The sequence below is a fragment of the Garra rufa genome, chromosome 20 (genome assembly GCF_049309525.1).
Source record: "Garra rufa chromosome 20, GarRuf1.0, whole genome shotgun sequence".
In the NCBI taxonomy this organism is placed as follows: Eukaryota; Metazoa; Chordata; class Actinopteri; order Cypriniformes; family Cyprinidae; genus Garra; species Garra rufa.
The window spans coordinates 16,284,496-16,303,202 of NC_133380.1; the positions used below are offsets into that span (position 1 = coordinate 16,284,496).

Sequence of the window (18,707 nt, forward strand, 5' to 3'; positions counted from 1 at the left end):
ATTTTGAAGTTGAGGGAGAACATAAGATGGGAGTTTTTCGACATTCCCTAACTGTCTTGAACCAGAAAAAAAAAACAGAGTTCAGGCAGAACAAGACAAAACGAGCATTTGAGGTTAAAAAGTTTATAAATTGTAATTTTTAAAAACAAAATAACTGATTGTTTTGCTAGATAAGATCCTTCTTCCTCAGCTGGGATCGTTTACAACTGTATTTGGGATCGTTTGAAGCCACATTTAAACTGCATTTTAGAAGTTCAACCTCGGGGCACCATAGAAGTCAAAAAACATAATTGAAACCAACATGGTTGAAAACAATTGTTTAAAGAGATTGATTTAATGCAACCTTTTTTTTAAACGAAAAATGCATTTCTTAAAAAAAAAAAAAAAAAAAAAAAAAAAACTTTCAGACCCCAAACTTTTGACCAGTAGTGTAGGTTTGAGGAGTGTTCCTGAATTAAATGCATATTTATTCCACTATTATTAGGTGTATTTTCCAGCCTGGGGTTGGATGTGTGTAGATGCCACAGATCCAATGAAGGGAAACTGGTTGCGGTATGTGAACTGGGCACGCTCTTCTCAAGAGCAAAACCTCTTTCCACTGGAGATCAACCGAGCTATTTACTACAAAGTGTTAAGGGTAGGTTAACCTTTAAGATGTGATGAATTGATTTAATTTTCACTATGTTATGGGTTATGACTGCAAAGAACCTGGAGGAGATATATACGGGGGATTAGTACTCTAGAAAAGGGATTTTCAAACTGTAAACGACTCCTAAAATAATGTTTCACTGGCAGGGGACACTTTTTTTCTTAAACTGATCAAAATTTAGGGGTCCATAAGACTTTAAAGGGATAGTTCACCCAAAAATTTAAATTTTGTCATTAATTACTCACCCTCATGTCATTCCAAACCTGTAAGACCTTCATTTATCTTCAGAACACAAATTAAGATATTCTTTATGAAATCCGAGAGCTTTCTGACCCTGCATAGACAGCAACACAACTGACACGTAAAAGGCCCAGAAAGGTAGTAAGGACGTCAATAAAATAGTTCATGTGACATGATTGATTCAACCGTAATGTTATGAAGCTACGAGTATACTTTTACAGCAGCAACACGCGAATGCGTCGTTTACGTGCAGAAGAAAGCACATGCTTGCATCGTGGTGCTCTCCAAAATGGCATTTGGGTGACGCGGAGGAGAAGAATTGTTAAATAAAGTTATTTTAGTTTTTTGTGCTGCAAAAAGTATTCTCGTAGCTTCATAAAATTACGGTTGAACCACTGATGTCACATGGACTATTTTGACAATGTTCTTGGTACTACCCTCTCTGTCTATGAAGGTTCAGAGAGCTCTTGAATTTTATCAAAAATATCTTAATTTGTCTTAGGAGTTTGGAATGACATGAGGGTGAGTAATTAATGACAATTTTTTTTTTGGGGGGGGGGGGGGGGGCGCTATCCCTTTAATACCTTTATTCAGCATAAATGCATTAAACTGACAATGATGATAATAATAAGAAATGGTTCTTGAGCACTAAAATCAGCATATTAGAATGATTTCTGAAAAATCATGTGACTATAAAGACTGGAGTTATGATGCTGAATGCTTTTTTTATCAAATCAAATAACTGCAGCTTTGGTGAGCATAAGATACTTCTTTCAAAAACATTTAAAAAAAACTTAAATAGTTAGATTCAAATAATCAGCTCAGTGTACTAAAGCAAAGGCATTTTTTAAGTTAGGCTAGTATTAACTTACTTCCATAGTTTTTTTTCTACCACTATTAATATTAGATGCATGACGCAAAGAGAACTGTATTCAGTTGCAGTTCCTTATTTTTGTGCTTTTCGCAATAATTAGATGTTATTAAATATGAATGAGAATGCTGCTATTGAACTCCCACTGAGCAAGCAAGAGGCAACAAGTACAAACTGTTCTTGAAAGTATGTACATTGCAAGGAAGGAAGAATGCACTTATAGCCTATAATTTTATGTACTCTTATATTGATTATAACCTTGTATAAAATGTATTTCTTACTGTTAAAAAGGGGCTGTTAATAGAATAAATCTCATGATTGTAAAGATGGTTTGCACTTGAGTCACGAATTGGTCACTTATACTAGGATGTAAACAACAGCATAGATTGCATGGTTAATGAATGCGTTCTTCTGCTGATTAATGCTGTCTAAATCACAGGGAAAAAAAACACGTGGAAGCTGCTAAATCATATAGAGAAGGACTTAGTAAGCAGAAAAGGGTGCAATATTTTGACAAACTAAAGTTAATAGGTGGTAAAGATGCATACGAGCAGTATTAAGATATTAGCCTAATATTTCACCTGTCTGATCAGAAATAAGAAGAACAAACACAAATGTTGTCAAGATTCTTGCCCTGGAAATCCTGGTTCAGTTTGGCCAACCACAAACTGAACCAGCCCTTTGTTCCTCAGACAGAGACAGTTTTTTTGGACTCTTCTTCTTAGTTTGTTATAACTTTTGGCAGTCTATATTAGGCCTACTGCAAATGTTTTTCCTCGTCCGACAAAACATGACAATAATTCATTTTCAGCAGCAATAATCAGCAAAATTTAAGCTTCAGTTGCATTGTTTACATTCAGTGCCGCCAATATGGCGCGTTGTGAAAACACTATTTTTTTTTTATTGCTTTTAACGGAAATTTCACAGCACCCCTTTGCAGCCCCCCCAGGGTCCAGTTTAATAACCCCTGCCTCTATATAAATGCATTATAATGGAATAAATACTACAACAACTGCAATTTTAGTAGTAGCCTATTATGTCTGGGGCTAATATAGAATGATTAAAATTATTGCTGTGCTTCTACTTAAATATGCATATTAAACTTTAGTTTTAATGATTTCTGAATTCACCAGTACAAATTAAAAATTCATAATTTTTAAACTAATCTTCTACACTTGTGGTAGTTGGTAGATAAACAAAGCACGTTTAACCTCACTTAAAATGTTATAAAATTGTCATTCCCTTAAATAAGCTGTCTGGTACTGCACCCTAGTTTGTTATGGGGGTCTGTTCCTATTCCTAAATGTCTAACAGAGCGTCAAGGCCTAGATAGTATTTCATCCTATGGCATGCCAAAAAGCTCGATTCTGATTGGTCCATGTACTCTCCGTCAGCCAATCGGACCGGACGAAGAACTTCTCGTGTGGTACAATGGGGAAGACAATCCTGAGATAGCAGCTGCATTAGAGGAAGAAAGGACTAGCAACCTGAGCAAGAAGAGTTCACCTAGAGCAAAGCGAGGTAAAATAAAAACACCGCCTGTTATTGCTCACACCTGGCGTTTTTTCCATAGAAATATCTAGTTGGTATCCGAAAACATGTGTTTAGTATATTTGAATGCGTTCGCAGTCGTTAGCTGGAACTAGCATGTTAGCCACCTGGCTATTCGCCTATTTCATACGAAGATTATTCAGAGTCGAGAATTATGGATGATGTTCTGGTGTAGTCAACTTTGTTAAAAAGAAAATCAGCTCGGGACAGAGCGAGAGTGCGATGAAATATAACGTACTCCTCCTAATGTTGATGAACGGGTCGGTTAGCCGCCTTGCAGACTCGGACCTTTTTCCAGTGTCTCAATATCTAGTGAACAACTCATCTAGAAAGCATTTTGAGCATCACGGACACGTTCGACTGTTTGATTTAAAACGTTTGAACGCCTCTGTGATGCCCAAACATGCTAACTATTGATAAACAGCTCACTAGGTTTACAGACACAACCCATGTCTGACAGAGATGACCTTCCAGACCCTCCTCGCAAAGCAGTTTGAATGAGACTAAATGAGCCATAAAGTAAACAGAGTTTAACCTCTAAAACCTCTAGACGTGACAGTCTAATTTGTTTTTTGTTTTTTGTCCATAGCACATTTCTTACTGATTTGTCACATCGCTGTATTAAGTTCATTTGATGTCTATTTTGTGCATAATTTAATAAACGTTTGGGGAATTAATTTTACTGTCAAATGTTCCACAAATATATATTTGAGTTTCAGTGGATGTATCTGGTCTGGATGTTCCTTATAAACTGATGTATTAATGATCGAAAAGGATGACCTAAACTTGCTGTTGAGAAGAGCATTTGGAGTAAATGGTCATTTGACTTTCACCTGTTCAGTGACAGTGCAGCAGCTAAATGCACAGTTTCAAGTAAGCTTAAGTCCAAATTTTCTTTTAAAAATACATAAGTAGTCCTTGAAATATTTGCATGTTAATGACATCCAAAAGTTTGTTGTCACAAATACATCAAATACAAAAAATGATCCTGACAATCTCAATTCCTAACAAATTAAGTTTGACCACAAACATATATGTGCATTAATTTCCTTGATGTTGTGAAAAATGGCATTTTAAAAGTTTGCTTATGCATTAAAGGCAGTTAGTGTTTTGTGCATTTGAACTCTGTAGTGAATTTTGTTTGAAAACATTCACTGTTGTGTAGATGACAATGTAATCGACTCGCATTTTAGGACAGAGTAGGAAATGAATTTGTGGGAAGGACTATTTGACAAGTATGGTCAGATGACCAAGTTAGTAGCATGTGTCTGTTTTATGAATTGGGTTTTGTATAAGATGCTCCCGGATGACCTTGTCACAAGGACAGCAGCTGATAGTTTGTTTCTTTTCTTGGCTGAGACAATATCTGTGAACCTTTGTGTAAATGTGTATAAAAGAATATAAATGTAAGAGTTTTTTCTGTTGTTATTTACTCACCTTCACGTCACTCCAAACCTGACTTTCTATCTTCTGTCAAGCGCAAAAGGAGATATTTTTCAGGGTGTCTCGATGTGTTTTTCCTCTTCATACAATGAAAGTTTATATTCTTCAGAATATCTTCTTTTGTGTTCCTTAGAAGAAAGTAAGTCATACAGATTTGGAATGACATGTGAGTGAGTAGATGATGACAGAATTTTCTGTTTTGGGTAAAGTAAGTTTTAATGCAATAATGTAGAATGTAGAATTTATTATGGATATTATATGTGTGAAAAACAAGCATTTCTTTGCCTCTGTCATGCACAGTGCTGCAGTTACTGAGCAGTCAGTCTGGTTTTGTGGTGAGCTGCTTGTTTAGAAAAGAAGGCTGTGGCATACTTTTGTTTTGGATCTTGCAGGTGGGGCTCTTGATTCTAGTTAATGTGCCAGATGTTCTTCCGAAACTTTGTTTTACAGTTTTCGGTTTAAATTTATTGCTACTTCTGTGAAATATCATTAGATTCTGTTGTTGTAGGTTTTGACAGCCATGATATGAAACCTAAACCTAATTGCTTTTTGCTGGCTTTAGTAAGTCTTGAAAGTTATCTATTTTTTTCTTCTTCTTGCTAAAAATAGATTTGTTTCTCCCTAAAGCAAGGAGGAAGCTGTCGGAAAAAGCAAGGCAGGCTGATTTGGGTGGATTCTGTGAACCGAAGAAATCGAGTGCCGCTGAACCCTCAATCACAGAGATGCGGGACTCAGAGGAAGGTAGGTTGAGCTCTTCATCAGCCCCTGGCAGGGATTTGTGCCGTTCACAAGTATGTTTAGCTCAGTCATAATGTTTTTGTTATGAGTAACAGTAGGGATGCAACCATCAGTTATTTTAGTAATCAGTAAATGTCACTTATTTCTTTGATTTTAATTGTTTTTAAAAAAAGCCAAATTTAATTTATTATTTTGTGTTTGAATAAAAAAAAACATGTTATTCTACATCCTGCCTGAGGTCATTATGAGAACAATGTGAAAGCTATGATACGTATTATTTTCAGAGGTTTAAAAGTAAATAATATATACAGTTGATGTCAAAAGTTTACATCTTTTAGAATCTGCAAAATGGTAATTATTTTACCAAAATTAGAGGTAAATGATACAAAATGTGTTATTTGTTTATTTAGTACTGCCCTGAATAAGATCTTTCACATAAAAGACGATTACATTGTTGTAAACTTTTTCTTATGCCGAGTTCAGACTGCACTGCACGATTTTTAAAGTAGTCGCGTCACAGATGTTTTCACACTGCATGACTATCTGGGGTAGTATTCCGTCGCTGCTGTGTACACACTGCAAGATGGATCGGCGACAGGGGGTTTCACACTACATGACTTTACAATAGGAAGAATCACAGACAACTGTAAACTACGTCTCACAACCAAACACGCGAGAAGTCACATGGAAATAATGCAAGGTCACGCGTGCAAGACCGGAGTTCTCACGTGAGACTGGGATTATTATTAAAAACGGTAGCCCGAAAGAAGCTTGCCATACAAATTGCATGTTTGCAGCGAAATGAAGAAAAAGAAAAGAAGCCCTTTTCTGAACCGAAACCATGCTAACTCCTCCCCCAACTTTCAGCTGGCCTGGATGTTGGTCTCTCATTGGCTGTAGGTAATCGCCGATGTTATTTTCAGTCAGAACACATTTCACACGGCATGATTTTGAATCGCCGACAGGTCCAGATATTTCTCTCAGATTGCGTCTTTGATAGTTCACACTGTGTGATTGTCACTCGCGTGAACAAGCACCGATTTGCCTGTGATTTCGGGCATTTGTCTGCGATATCTCAAAACCTGTCGGCGAGTCAAAATCGGGGCTAAAATCGTGCAATCTGAACTCGGCATTAGAGACCAGGAGACGTTTTGGATATCTTGAAGCAGAAGTTTCTCTTTACTGACATACTAGCTGTGCGTCGCTGCAGTCATCAAAAGTCATCTGACAAAAAGCTCAGTACAGAAGAGTATAAAGGTTTCAAGGGGGAGGAGTACATAGAGGTGGAATTAATCTAAACAAAGCATGCAAATGCGGTACAGGAAATCAGCCTAGTAAAAGGATTTTTACCTTGATCAGCCTTGATCTATTTAGAATACACATGCTAAACAAAAGGCACAGTTGTACCTTGAGCTTAGAATTCACACTTAACTTGGGAAGCCTGCCAGATGTTCAGGAACTGCAAGAGAACAGGAACTGGCAGGAACCTCTTGCTACAAACTTTGCTTGAGAGAATAATTTATCTGATGTCCTCATATTTACCATAAATGCTAAATACAATGTACTTCACCTTAGTTTTTCATGTGATGCTATGTCAGAACGTAGGATTAACAAATCTTTAACAGATTCTTAAATTTGTAATCCCACAACATATAGTCCACAAGAATATAGTCTTCAGAAGCTATAGAAGATACTTACATATTCCCCAGAAGACAAAATAAGTTAAATTTACCCTGGTCTTCACTTTCAAAGGCTCTTAATGCATTGTGTTTCCTTCTGAAGCATCAGTGAGCGTTTGATCCTTCTGTAATAGTTGCATGAGAATCCTTCAGTTGTCCTCAGTGAAAAAAAAAAATGGATCTCAAAATCATACAGTCATTGTTGGAAAGGGTTAAAATATACAAAAATGCTGAAAAACCAAAATATTTGTGGGACTTGAGGGATTTTTCTGAAGAACAGCGTGCAGTTTAAAAAAAAAAAAGCACTGCTGTGAATCATTCGGGTAACAACACAGCATTAAGAATCAAGTTTATGTAAACTTTTGAATGGGGTCATTTTTATAAATTCAAATTATTTTCTCTTTTGTACTATATGTAAACATATTTTATGTGAAATCTTATTCAGGACAGTACTAAATAAACAACAACATGCATTTTGTATGATCCCTTTCATTTCAGTAAAATAATTAACAACATTTTGCAGATTCTGCAAGGTGTATGTAAACTTTTTACTTCAACTGTAGTAATAATAATAATATTACAATTATTAATAAAAATAATTTTACATTTTTCAAAAATATCATTACCAAAATATGATTAAGTTAACCAACAATTGTTTTAGTCAGAATTATTGTGGTTATTGTAAAAAAGTTTCTACATTTCTAAAATTTATAGAGAAGGATATAAAATAAAGTTATGTGCGAAATAAAACATGTCTCAAACGCACACGAGCACCTGATATGGAAAACCATGTTAACCTATATGCTTATGGATTTGTTTGAAAGACATCATTAGTGGAGGTTTTTATGCACAGCACACAAAACTGACTAAACAAACAAAATTAGTTGAATTATTTCTCTACCAACTTTAGTTCCGGCTCTAGTTGTAGTGTTTTTATATTAATGATTTTCATTTTCTATAGTTTAATTTCTAAATATATTTTTCTTGTAATTCAGGGCTTAATGGTGAGGAAGGCCCCTCTTCACCTTCAGTGTTGCAACAGGAGAATGCAGCTTCCCAGTCATCTACGGAAAATGAAAACCCTGTCCAGTCTCATACAACAGACATGAACCAGAGGGAAGGATCGGATGGGGAAAATGCAGAGGTTGATGGACAACTGCAACAGCCACAGTTAAATCAGAGCCCACAGCACCCCTCTGAGGCAGAATCAGTTGATGGGAATGAGAAGTCTCTCCTGCATTTACATTCGGGCAGCCCTGCAGAAGAAAGCTCTGAGAGTCCGCTGTGTGATACAGAGTGCATATCTTCTTTAGCAAATCCTGAGTTGGAGGCTGAGGGGGATTTTGAGGATGACCCCCAAGGTGAAACATACCCCTGTCAGCATTGCGAGCGACATTTCTCCACCAAACAGGGCCTGGAGCGCCACACTCACATTCACACTACTTCAAACCATCAAACTCATACATTTAAGTGCCGGTACTGTGCTAAGCCCTTTGGCTCTCAGGTAGGCAGGCGCAGACATGAACGTAGACATGAAAATGGGAGTAAAACTTTAAATAGGCCCGGATCACTTGGCGGAACAGCGTTCCTCCACTCTCCCACAGCACCCAGTGATTCTGCTACCTCTGGCAGTGCATCCTCTCCTAGCCATTCAGTTGTTATGAACACACAGAACGGTCCACCTCAGCAAAACTCAGACAGTTTGAAAAGAGAGCCTGGTGCTGAATCTGATCGACCTTTTATATTGGATGAAAATGGGGAGTCCAAAGAGCTTCATCCTTGCAAGTACTGTAACAAGGCATTCGGCACACACACCAACATGCGCAGGCACCAGCGCAGAATCCACGAGAGGCATTTAATGCCAAAAGGTGTTCGTCGGAAAGGTATGCTCCTGCAGGATAGCTCCTCCCAACAGCAGCAGCATGAACAAGGGCAGCCAGTTTCGCTCCAGGAAGAGTCACCAAGTGCCAGTCCACCACCTATTTATGTGCCCAGTGTGGAGACTGAGGATGAGGGAGAGAGGGAGGAGTGCATGGTTGATATCTCTAACAACATTTCTGAAAATCTCAGCCATTACATTGATGGAAAGATCTCATCTACAAGCACAGTGAGCAACTGTGAGGTCATCGAGGTTGATTCAAGCACTGCAGCGTTGTTTGGCCTTGATGCTCTCATTCTAAGTCCTAAACAAGTTACTCATGCTCTTAAAGTCGAAACACGGACTTGTCCAGTCAAAGAAGTTTCATGCGTGGCTCAGACAGCTGCTAAAAGACGAACTGCTACACCACCACTGCTGCCTGCTGTGAAAATGGAAACAGAAACTGCATCCTCCTCTTCCTCCCTGTCTTCCCCTTCCTCTCAGTCCTCTTTGTTGGTAGGAAACATTTTCTCCCAGTCAACCGAAACGTTAGCTTTTCAGAAGGAGAAAACAGTTTATCTCTCCCCGAAACTCAAACAACTGCTACAGGCCCCGGATGGTCAGAAACCAGCCATAGGTCTAATTACAGATAGCCATAGATTGACCACCCCGCTTTCCGTGACTTCACTGCCTGCTGTCCAAGGAAAATTTAAAAGAAGAACTGCCTCCCCTCCCACAACTTCGCAGAGTAGCCCGCCACAAATAACTGAGAGCATAAGTTGTGCAACTGGGGGTTCATGTTCTCTGAAGGTGCCAAAGATTGAAAGCCATTGCATGATGGAATCCTGGAATTTGTCCAGCAAAGATCATGGGGATGCCGTAAGTTTGACAGGAAAAGACTGGTCTCCTTCAAGAAGCGGGGGGAATTCTTGCAATCAGCAGCCGCTTGACCTTTCGAATTCCTTCACTAAAAAAGACAATAGTGTAAGCAAAGGCTCTGGAGAGGCTGTGCTTGACTTGAGTATGAGCCGTAAAAGTCCTGTCGACCATGAAGCAAAGACAAGCTCAGCCACACTAACGCCACATGTGAAAAGAAAGAAACCCAATACCAGCATTTTAGAGAAAGTCTTAATGAACGAGTATGCTGGCCTGAACTCACCTGGAGATGAAGAATCCAACCCTCTTGGAAGTCCTGATGTTCTTTCGTCTTCTGAGAGTGCCACAGGTGTTAGCCCTTCTAGTCCCGGATCAGGATCAGAGCGCCTTCCTTGTGAATCAACCTCTCCTCCCTCTCTGACCCCTATGACTATTAATCCATCCTCTCCGTCTTCATCTAGTATAGCATCATCAACACCCCCTCCTCCAGTCTTACCCACTATCCCATCACCTCCGCCTTTATCATCACCACCGCATTTTCGGATGTCAGATGCTTCACCTGCCGCCTTTCCTGTGTTGTCCCCTAAAATGTCCCCCAAGGCAGGTGATAGTTTAGAGGAAGCTTCAGATTTATCTGCTTTAACAGAATCATGCCATGATGCATTAAATTCCATTGTTAATGAATCAGACCAAACTGCTGAGCAGTTAGACCCTGCGACTTCTCCACTGCCTCAGGATGCGAAAAGACATTGTACAGCAGATTCATCTTCAAAGTCGGAAACACTACTTGAGGGCTCAACCCATGATTCTAAGCCTCAGTTTTTACAAAATGCAGATCAAGCAGGTTCTTCTCACCTAAAGTGGGATACTGCTTCTGAAACCAGCCAAAGCCATTCCTGTGAAGGAACTCCCCCTCAAGACCTCAATAATAAAACAGAAGGCCGACACAAATCAAAGTCTTCTCTTTCAACAGTACAATCAACTCTTAAAGAGGAATCCTCCTCACCGACCTTCCTCAGCGAATTGCATTCTCCTCAGAAGAGTTTGGCGGTCGATGAAAACTTGGTTTTAGAGGATACAGGGAAAAAAGAGGGTCCGGTTGATATAACTGCAGATGGGGGCAACACTTCACCTGGAACTTCACCCAGAAGTTCTGATGAGGTTGAGACACCAGAGCGGGAGACTTTTGTCAAGAGTTTTGTGTGCAACGTCTGCAAAGAGCCATTTCGCTCCATCAAAGACCTTAGCGGCCATATAATAGAGCATGCGTCAGAGTGGCCTTTTAAGTGCGAGTTTTGCGTGCAGTTATTTGGTAACGCCACTGCACTCCTCGAGCACCGCTCCTCTCTCCATGGGGTGGGAAGAATTTATATTTGCTCCATTTGCTCAAAGGAGTTTGCCTTCCTCTGCAATCTCCAGCAACATCAAAGTGACCTACATCCAAGTCAGAGTTGCACTCACACTGCCGTTGAAAACGGGAAGCTCAGACCTCAGAATTACACGGATCCTGCCTACGCAAATGTGGAGAAAGACACTGTTCTTGACTCAATTGCTGGAGCTGCCTCTGAGGATTCTTCTGAGGAGCGCAACAGTGACACTAAAAAGGTGGAAGAGGAGGAAAATGGCCATGAGGACCCTACAGAAGAACTATACACTACAATAAAGATTATGGCATCTGAGGCTGGTAAACCAAAAGGTCCAGATGTGCGGCTTGGCATTAATCAACACTACCCCAGCTTTAAGCCTCCACCTTTTCCGTACCACAACCGAACACCCGATGGCTCAGTTGCCTCAGCCACTCATTTCACCACACACAACATCCCCCAAACATTTAGCACTGCGATCCGGTGTACCAAATGTGGAAACAGCTTTGACAACATGCCTGAGCTGCATAAACACATATTAGTTTGTGCTACTGCTAGCGATAAGAGACGTTACACCCCTAAGAAGAATCCCATTCCTCTTAAACAGGTTGTGAAACAGTCTCCAAATGGTCTTCTTACCACCACAGTAGCTTCTACAGGGCTCAATGCTTTCCGCAGGATGGGTCAACCAAAAAGGCTCAACTTTAACCAAGATATAACCTCCAAAGCAAAGTTATCAGCCCTAAACAAGAAGAAAAACCAGCTTGTCCAGAAAGCCATATCCCAGAAGAACAAGTCTGCTGCCTCTGTATTAAAAAAAACAACAACCCGGGTAAAGGAAGAGGAGACTCATAAGGTCCATGCATGCCCATACTGTAGTCGAGAGTTCACATACCCAGCCAGCCTCAATAAGCACATCGCTTGCAGCTGTCCACAAAGACCTGTTGCCAAGAAGTTGAAGAAAGGAGCACTGATAACTCAAGACAAAAACAGGAGTCTCCGAAGTCGAGCCACTGACTCTGAAATCAAACAAGAACCAGGTTCTGGACCAAGTGCAAAGCCCTTGGGGAAGACCAGAGCCCGAAGCTCTGAGCCAGTTGAGAGTGAAGCTCTACCAGCAAGTAAAGGAAAAGCACCTCAGGTACGTACAAAGAGGCTAGCCTCAAATGCAGACAACATGGCGCCACAAGTTAAGAAAGGCAAAAAGAGCAATGAGCCAGTGACTCCTATAACTCCTGCACTTACTGATGACTCTTTGACACGACCGCCGACTAAAATGCAACGATCTAAGGAGGTTGTTGTCAAGAAAGAGGTTGTTGTCAAAAAGGAGGTTGCTGTCAAGAAGGAGGTTATTGTCAAAAAGGAGGTTGTTGTCAAAAAGGAGGCTGGTGTGAAAATGACGCAGTCTAAGAAGGAGGAACGTTTTTCGACGAGGACACGGGAGAGAAAAGGTGGGCCAGTGACACGCAGTGTACAGATGGCTACTGCTTCAGCTCCTTTGGAAGTGAAGACTGAAGACCTCTCAAACCATGAACCAGGACAGTCTGAGGTATTGTAGAATTTCACCGTTTACATTAAGGATTGTTTACCCAAAAATGAAAATTCTGACCCTCATGTCGTTCCAAACCCTTAAGACCTTTGTTTATCTTTAGAGCACAAATTAAGATATTTTTGATGAATCTGAGGGCTCTCTGACCCTGCATAGACAGCAACGCAGCTACCACATTCAAGCCCCAAAAAGGTAGTAAGGACAATGGTTTAACTTTAATTTTCTGAAGCTACAAGAATACTCTTTGTGTGCAAAGAACACAGAAATAAGAAAGCTCTCGGATTTCATCAAAAATATCCTAATTTGTGTTTTGAAGATGAACAAAGGTTTGGAACAACATGAGGAGTAATTAATGACATTTTTAATTTTTTGGTTGAACTATCATTTTAACATGATATAGTTGTATAAAGTCAAAAGTTTACATACGCCTTGCAGAATCTGCAAAATGTTAATTATTTGACAAAAATAATAGGGATCATACAAAAGGCATGGTGTTTTTTTTTTTTTTTTTTTTTTTTTTTTTTTAAGTACTGACCTGAATAAGATATTTCACATAAAAGACATTAACATATGGTCCACAGTAGAAAATAATAGCTGAATTTATAATAATGACCCTGTTCAAAAGTGTACATTTACTTGATTCTTAATACTGTGTTGATATCTGAATGATCCAAATCTTTTTTTGTTTGATTGTGTAGTGATAGTTGTAATAGTTGCATATGAGTTGTCCTCAGTGTGAAAAGATGAATCTCAAAATCATACAGTCATTGTTGAAAAGGGTTCAAATACACATGCATTTTGTACGATCCCATTTTATTTTGGTAAAATAATTAACATTTTGCAGATTCTGCAAGGTGTATGTAAACTTTTGACTTCAACTGTATGTTTAGAGTTACATTTATTATTGTTTTATTTCAACTTTTTTTTCCCCTTGTGTGTTTATTTCAGGAGTCTCTATTGAAGCTAGCCAGGTAGAACACCAGTCTCCAAAGGATTGCTTAAGTCAGCAACTGGAAGGGGAACTTCTTTCAACTAAATTGGATTAACTTGATCACAGCCTGAATGTTCAGGGGGACCAGGAGTTATCTCCCTGCTCATGTTTTGCATTGGCCCATTGGAAGTATCTTCTCAGTGCACTTTTATAAATAAGCCTTTAACCCCCTTCCCCCAAAATGGACTGAAGAATATGAAAAATAAATAAATCTCTATCAAGCATAATATTACTTGATTTATAAACGTTGACCTTCTGGTTTTGTTTAGGTATTGCAAGAGGCAATCATTCAGCCGTTTCTCTTTCTTAGACTAATTCACCCCGTTTAATCCGTGAGGTTTTCGGATCAGTGGTCTCCTAAAGCATGTGCTCCTGTATACAGTATGATTGGACTGATCCTCTCTTCATGACTGTACTCCATTTTGACCTGCTCCTCTTTTACAGAGAAAAATTATTTGAAGAGTATATATGTATATTTAAGTAAATGTAATCCTTCACAGGGAATGTTTATCATACTGAGGCTCTCATCTGAGAGGCTTTATTGTTTTACTTTGTTTTTGATGTTTTTGTTTATTTTGACATAGTAAATGAATTGAGCTGTTTGATAGTCAGAGTGAGCAGGAGAAAAAAAAGTTTGCTGTATGTAAAAGGTATTTGACCTTCACCTAAACCAGCCAAAACCGTAAGCCATTTTTTCTTCTTTTCTTTTCTCTGTACCTTTTGTAATTACAGAATCTACAGCAGGGCTGCTGGCCATTAAAATTACACTAAAACTACACCTGGGAATGATGAACTGTCTTCTGCACTTGCATGAAATGAATTAATAGCTGTAAGTGCCATTATTACAAATTATGTAATTGTTCGCTTATTGGTGATCTGGTCAATCAGGTTACTTATTTCTGAAGAAAAGCACTTTATTTAGGCTAATTTGCCTTTTATGGATATCTCAAAGTTTGAGGTGATTTTACAATATGTGATGACACCTGCTTGAAAACTGTATAAAAACAGCATTACTTTTCACTGGTATAGTATAAGCACGTATGTCATAGCCTGTGGCAACCTCAGAAATTTGCTTCCAGTCTATTAAGACCTAGTTAATGTCGCATTATTAGTATAATTAGCCGTTATTGCCATGATGCCACCACAAGCACTCTTTGGTAACCAAGCATTACACAAATGTTTTGTTTTTATCGTTTCTCATTTTTATAAAATGGATAAGGCCTCTGCTTTAATAGAACATCAACTGGACTCAAAATCCTTAGTGGTCTACCTCCTGGCAAGCTTTGAACTGATGCGTTTTCTGCCTTTGGACGGCGTAATCCCTCTCACTCCTAAGCCTGTCTCTGCCGTGTCATTTCCACTTTACAACCTGGACAGTGAGGACAGGGATGTCAACAAGATCGGAATGCTTGAAATGTTTTTTAAGCAAAGAACTTAAACGATACTTCTTTTTCTTTACAGAATTTTCATCTTGCAGTATGTCTTTGCTGTCCTGCATTGATATATTTCTGGGAATGAAATGTTGACTGTGTTTTGTGATTATGAATAATAACCTTCACAAATGTAAAATGCATTGTTCTAATTGATATATTAAATTGTTTTTTTTTTTCAGTGTACATTTGATTTTAGCTTTTAGTTTGATACTAGGTAATACTTCAGGAAGTATCCAGAGATACCAGTACCAGTGAGTTTGTAAAGTACAGTGTAGTTAACTAAGAGGAGATGACTGTTAACTGCATACGGGGGCGCCGCTAAGGGGGGAAGTTAGGACAATTCTAAGGGCCCACGCCCTTTAGGGGCCCCCAGAGATCTGCTTTGGTGTGGTAGGGGGGACCCAACCTCATATTTTGTCATAGGGCCCAAAATTGCGAGCGGCGCCCCACTTCTGACTAATGGTTGAAAAAGTTTTTGAACTATTAAAACGCAACAAATTCTTTAACTGAGCAAATAAACCAACTTTTGAACGGCCATTAACAGAAGCAGAGACTGTGAAGCGGAAGGCCAAGAGGAGAAATAACGTTAGCAGGTAGACCAAACTGCGGATGAGGGGTTTATATAAATGTATCTCTGGGGGGTACTGACTGTCTTCAGGAAAGTTTAGATTGTATTTTCTTCTCATTTTACTTCTATATAATGTGTATTAATAGAGGGTTTGCACTTATGTCACTGATGCGCTGCAATTAGGGTTACCGCTTTTAATACAACAAAATAAGGGACGTATACTGGGGGGCGGGGGGGGGACTGCAAAGGAACCTTTCTTGCGTTTAAGCTCTGAAACTTTAAGACGCGGGGGGTTACCTGGAGAAGCATCTGCCATTTTTAGACTTGGCAGACTCTGCTTAAAAGACCCGCCCTCCTCACTGGACAGTTAAAAAGACCAATCAAACTAACGATGACATCAAGTATTACCCAATCAAAAATAGGAAAGGAGGCATCTTCATAAAATGCGTGTGGGATGATTTGCATGAGACGCTGCTTTAAAAAGATGATAAAAAATACGGGACAAAACCCATCCCGTATTGATTCAAAACGGGACACGCAATTTCATTCTCAAATACGGGACGATTCCGTATTTTAAGGGACGGGTGGCAACCCTAGAATATTGGCGATACTCGGATGTAAACAACAGCATGGATTGCAAGGTTAATGTACTACTGAATACGTTGTTCTGCTAATTTATGCTGTCTAAACCACAGAACAATCGTGTGGAAGCTGCTAAATCATATAGAGAAGGACTTAGTAAGCAGGAAAGGGTGCAATATTTTGACAAACTAAAGTTAATTGGTGACAAAGAGACATACAAGCAGTATTAATCAAGATATTAGCCTAAAATTTTACCTACCTGACCGGAAATGATAAGAACAAGCACGAATGGTGTAAAGATTTTTACTCTGGAAATCCTGAAATCAAGATTTAGAAAAGTAAATCTCAAAAGCAGGACAACAAATGGTTGTTTTACTGTATTTCTTTCACAAAAATACGGTAGGACTTTCTAGCTGGAGGAGCAACATGAAAGTACGTGTAAAGCAGTATTAAATATGTGTAATGAGTTTGTCAAACCACAGACCCAGTGTTGCCAGATTGGAAATGTCCAAGTATCGTACCAAAAGCTCAAAATTATCGTATTTGGGAGAAAATTATCGTATTTGAGTCAAACGTTCAAAATAAAGATATTTATCTAGATGTTACAGCTATTTATCCTTTTCAGCACTCATTTTCTATACCTTAAGTTATTGCAATGCTAAACTAATTATCTTACCCGAGTCAAACGTTCAAAATACAGCTATTAATCTAGATGTTACAACTATTTATCCTTTTCAGCACTAATTTTCTATACTCAGGCATGTGATTGGCTAAGGACAAAAAAGCAGGAAAATATACTAAGACCATACTAAGTTGGTTGGGAAAATTAACCGAAATGAACATCCCTAATAGCTAGCAAATACAAGTAAGTTAATGTTAATGCAGCTTAAACATCCTGCCATAGTAGAAAATCACTCAAAATCGATCATCTAATCCAGGGGTCTTCAACTAAAACAGCTCGAGGTCCAGACAATTATATATAAAAAACTATTTATGTTTTTTTTTTTTTTCGCGAGACCAGGGTATCTGCAGCATATTTAATCTTAAATTCTACACATTTAAATACTTTTTTAAAGACCTGAACAAAATTTAATTAATAAATAAATAAATTATTAAAATGACTGTAAAAAGCATGATTTACAATTGAGATGCAGATTTCCCAAAACAAAAAAGATTTCTTAAATTATAAAATTCACATTCCAGCCTTCAAGAGTCAAAAGTATCAATTCTTATATTAATTTAAACAATTATTGTCAATCAAGTATTATATTAATTAACATATATTTTATTGCCTTAATTGTTTAAATTTGTATAACACATGATCTTGTCGATCCATCAGATAACATTTACAACTCGTGTTTGGTGCTTAAAACCATGGACTGATTTGTTTACATTGGTCTTTTTGACAACAGTATACGTTCGAGCTGATAAAAAATGTCAGATCATTCACTTCCAGCAGGAGGCGCTATCAGAATGATACACAAAGCAGCGCCGCAGCTGACTTTCAAACGCGCAGCGCTCATATTTATTCAATGGATAACCTTATAAAGTTCCATCGCAATTCTTGCCTTTTAGTCCCCACATTTAAGACCACCTCAAATAATTAGTCTTTCTTAACCCCTAATAATACTACAGTCATCAATAAATATGAAGAGCTTTATTTCAAGAACTGACTTTCAAAAACCCTTAGCCTACACAAAATACGTTTTTTTTTATTTTGCAGAAGAGAAATATTAGGGAAGTAAATTAATATCAGCATATGAAGTATATTCGTCTATCATTGTCTCTTAGAGAATGTGCACATTAGATGCTGAAAGCGCTGTTTTTACTTCCACTTTAATATATGCAGTTTTCACGTTGCTTGTGTGATATCCATTGGCTCACCGTCGTGGTTTAAAATATAAATGTATAAAAATACAGTATAAAAAGATATATTTACAATATTTTGCGACGTAACCCCAAAATAATGCATTTTCCATCAACGTTTTTCACTCACTGAAAGCTACATCTGTCTGCCGATCTCTGCTCTCCTCACTGCACGGAAGATTGCACCCAAACGCTGACCCTAGTGTGCTTGATATAAATGTATTTATTAGAAATAGCGTTTGGCATTTTTATTATTATTATTATTATGTCAAAAGCTTTCACGGTCCGCATGGACGCATCTTGCGGTCCGGAATCATACTTCGCCATCCGCCATTTGCGGTCGCAAATACGTGACATAGGTCACATTTTCAGGTCGAAAAATCCGGAATTCCGGATTAATCCGGAAAAATCACATCCCTGTATACTTTATTGTTAAACTAATAACCTCA

The 18,707-nt window shown here is 38.5% G+C and overlaps 1 protein-coding gene across 1 annotated transcript; it reads left to right on the forward strand.

The window, feature by feature from the left end:
- The first annotated feature begins 3,178 nt into the window (after window positions 1–3,178).
- prdm2b (PR domain containing 2, with ZNF domain b) lies at window positions 3,179–15,425 on the forward strand. The gene is made up of 4 exons (XM_073825746.1): window positions 3,179–3,281; window positions 5,382–5,495; window positions 8,167–12,818; window positions 13,767–15,425. The coding sequence occupies exons 2-4, from the start codon at window positions 5,477–5,479 to the stop codon at window positions 13,791–13,793; spliced, it is 4,698 nt and encodes a 1,565-aa protein (XP_073681847.1). The 5' UTR covers window positions 3,179–3,281; window positions 5,382–5,476; the 3' UTR covers window positions 13,794–15,425.
- Window positions 15,426–18,707: the final 3,282 nt, after the last annotated feature.

Excerpts from the sequence above, each read along its gene's own strand:
- prdm2b (XM_073825746.1), top strand. Across the intron at positions 12,819-13,766 it reads ATGAACCAGGACAGTCTGAG|GAGTCTCTATTGAAGCTAGC; the intron begins GTATTGTAGAAT and ends TGTTTATTTCAG.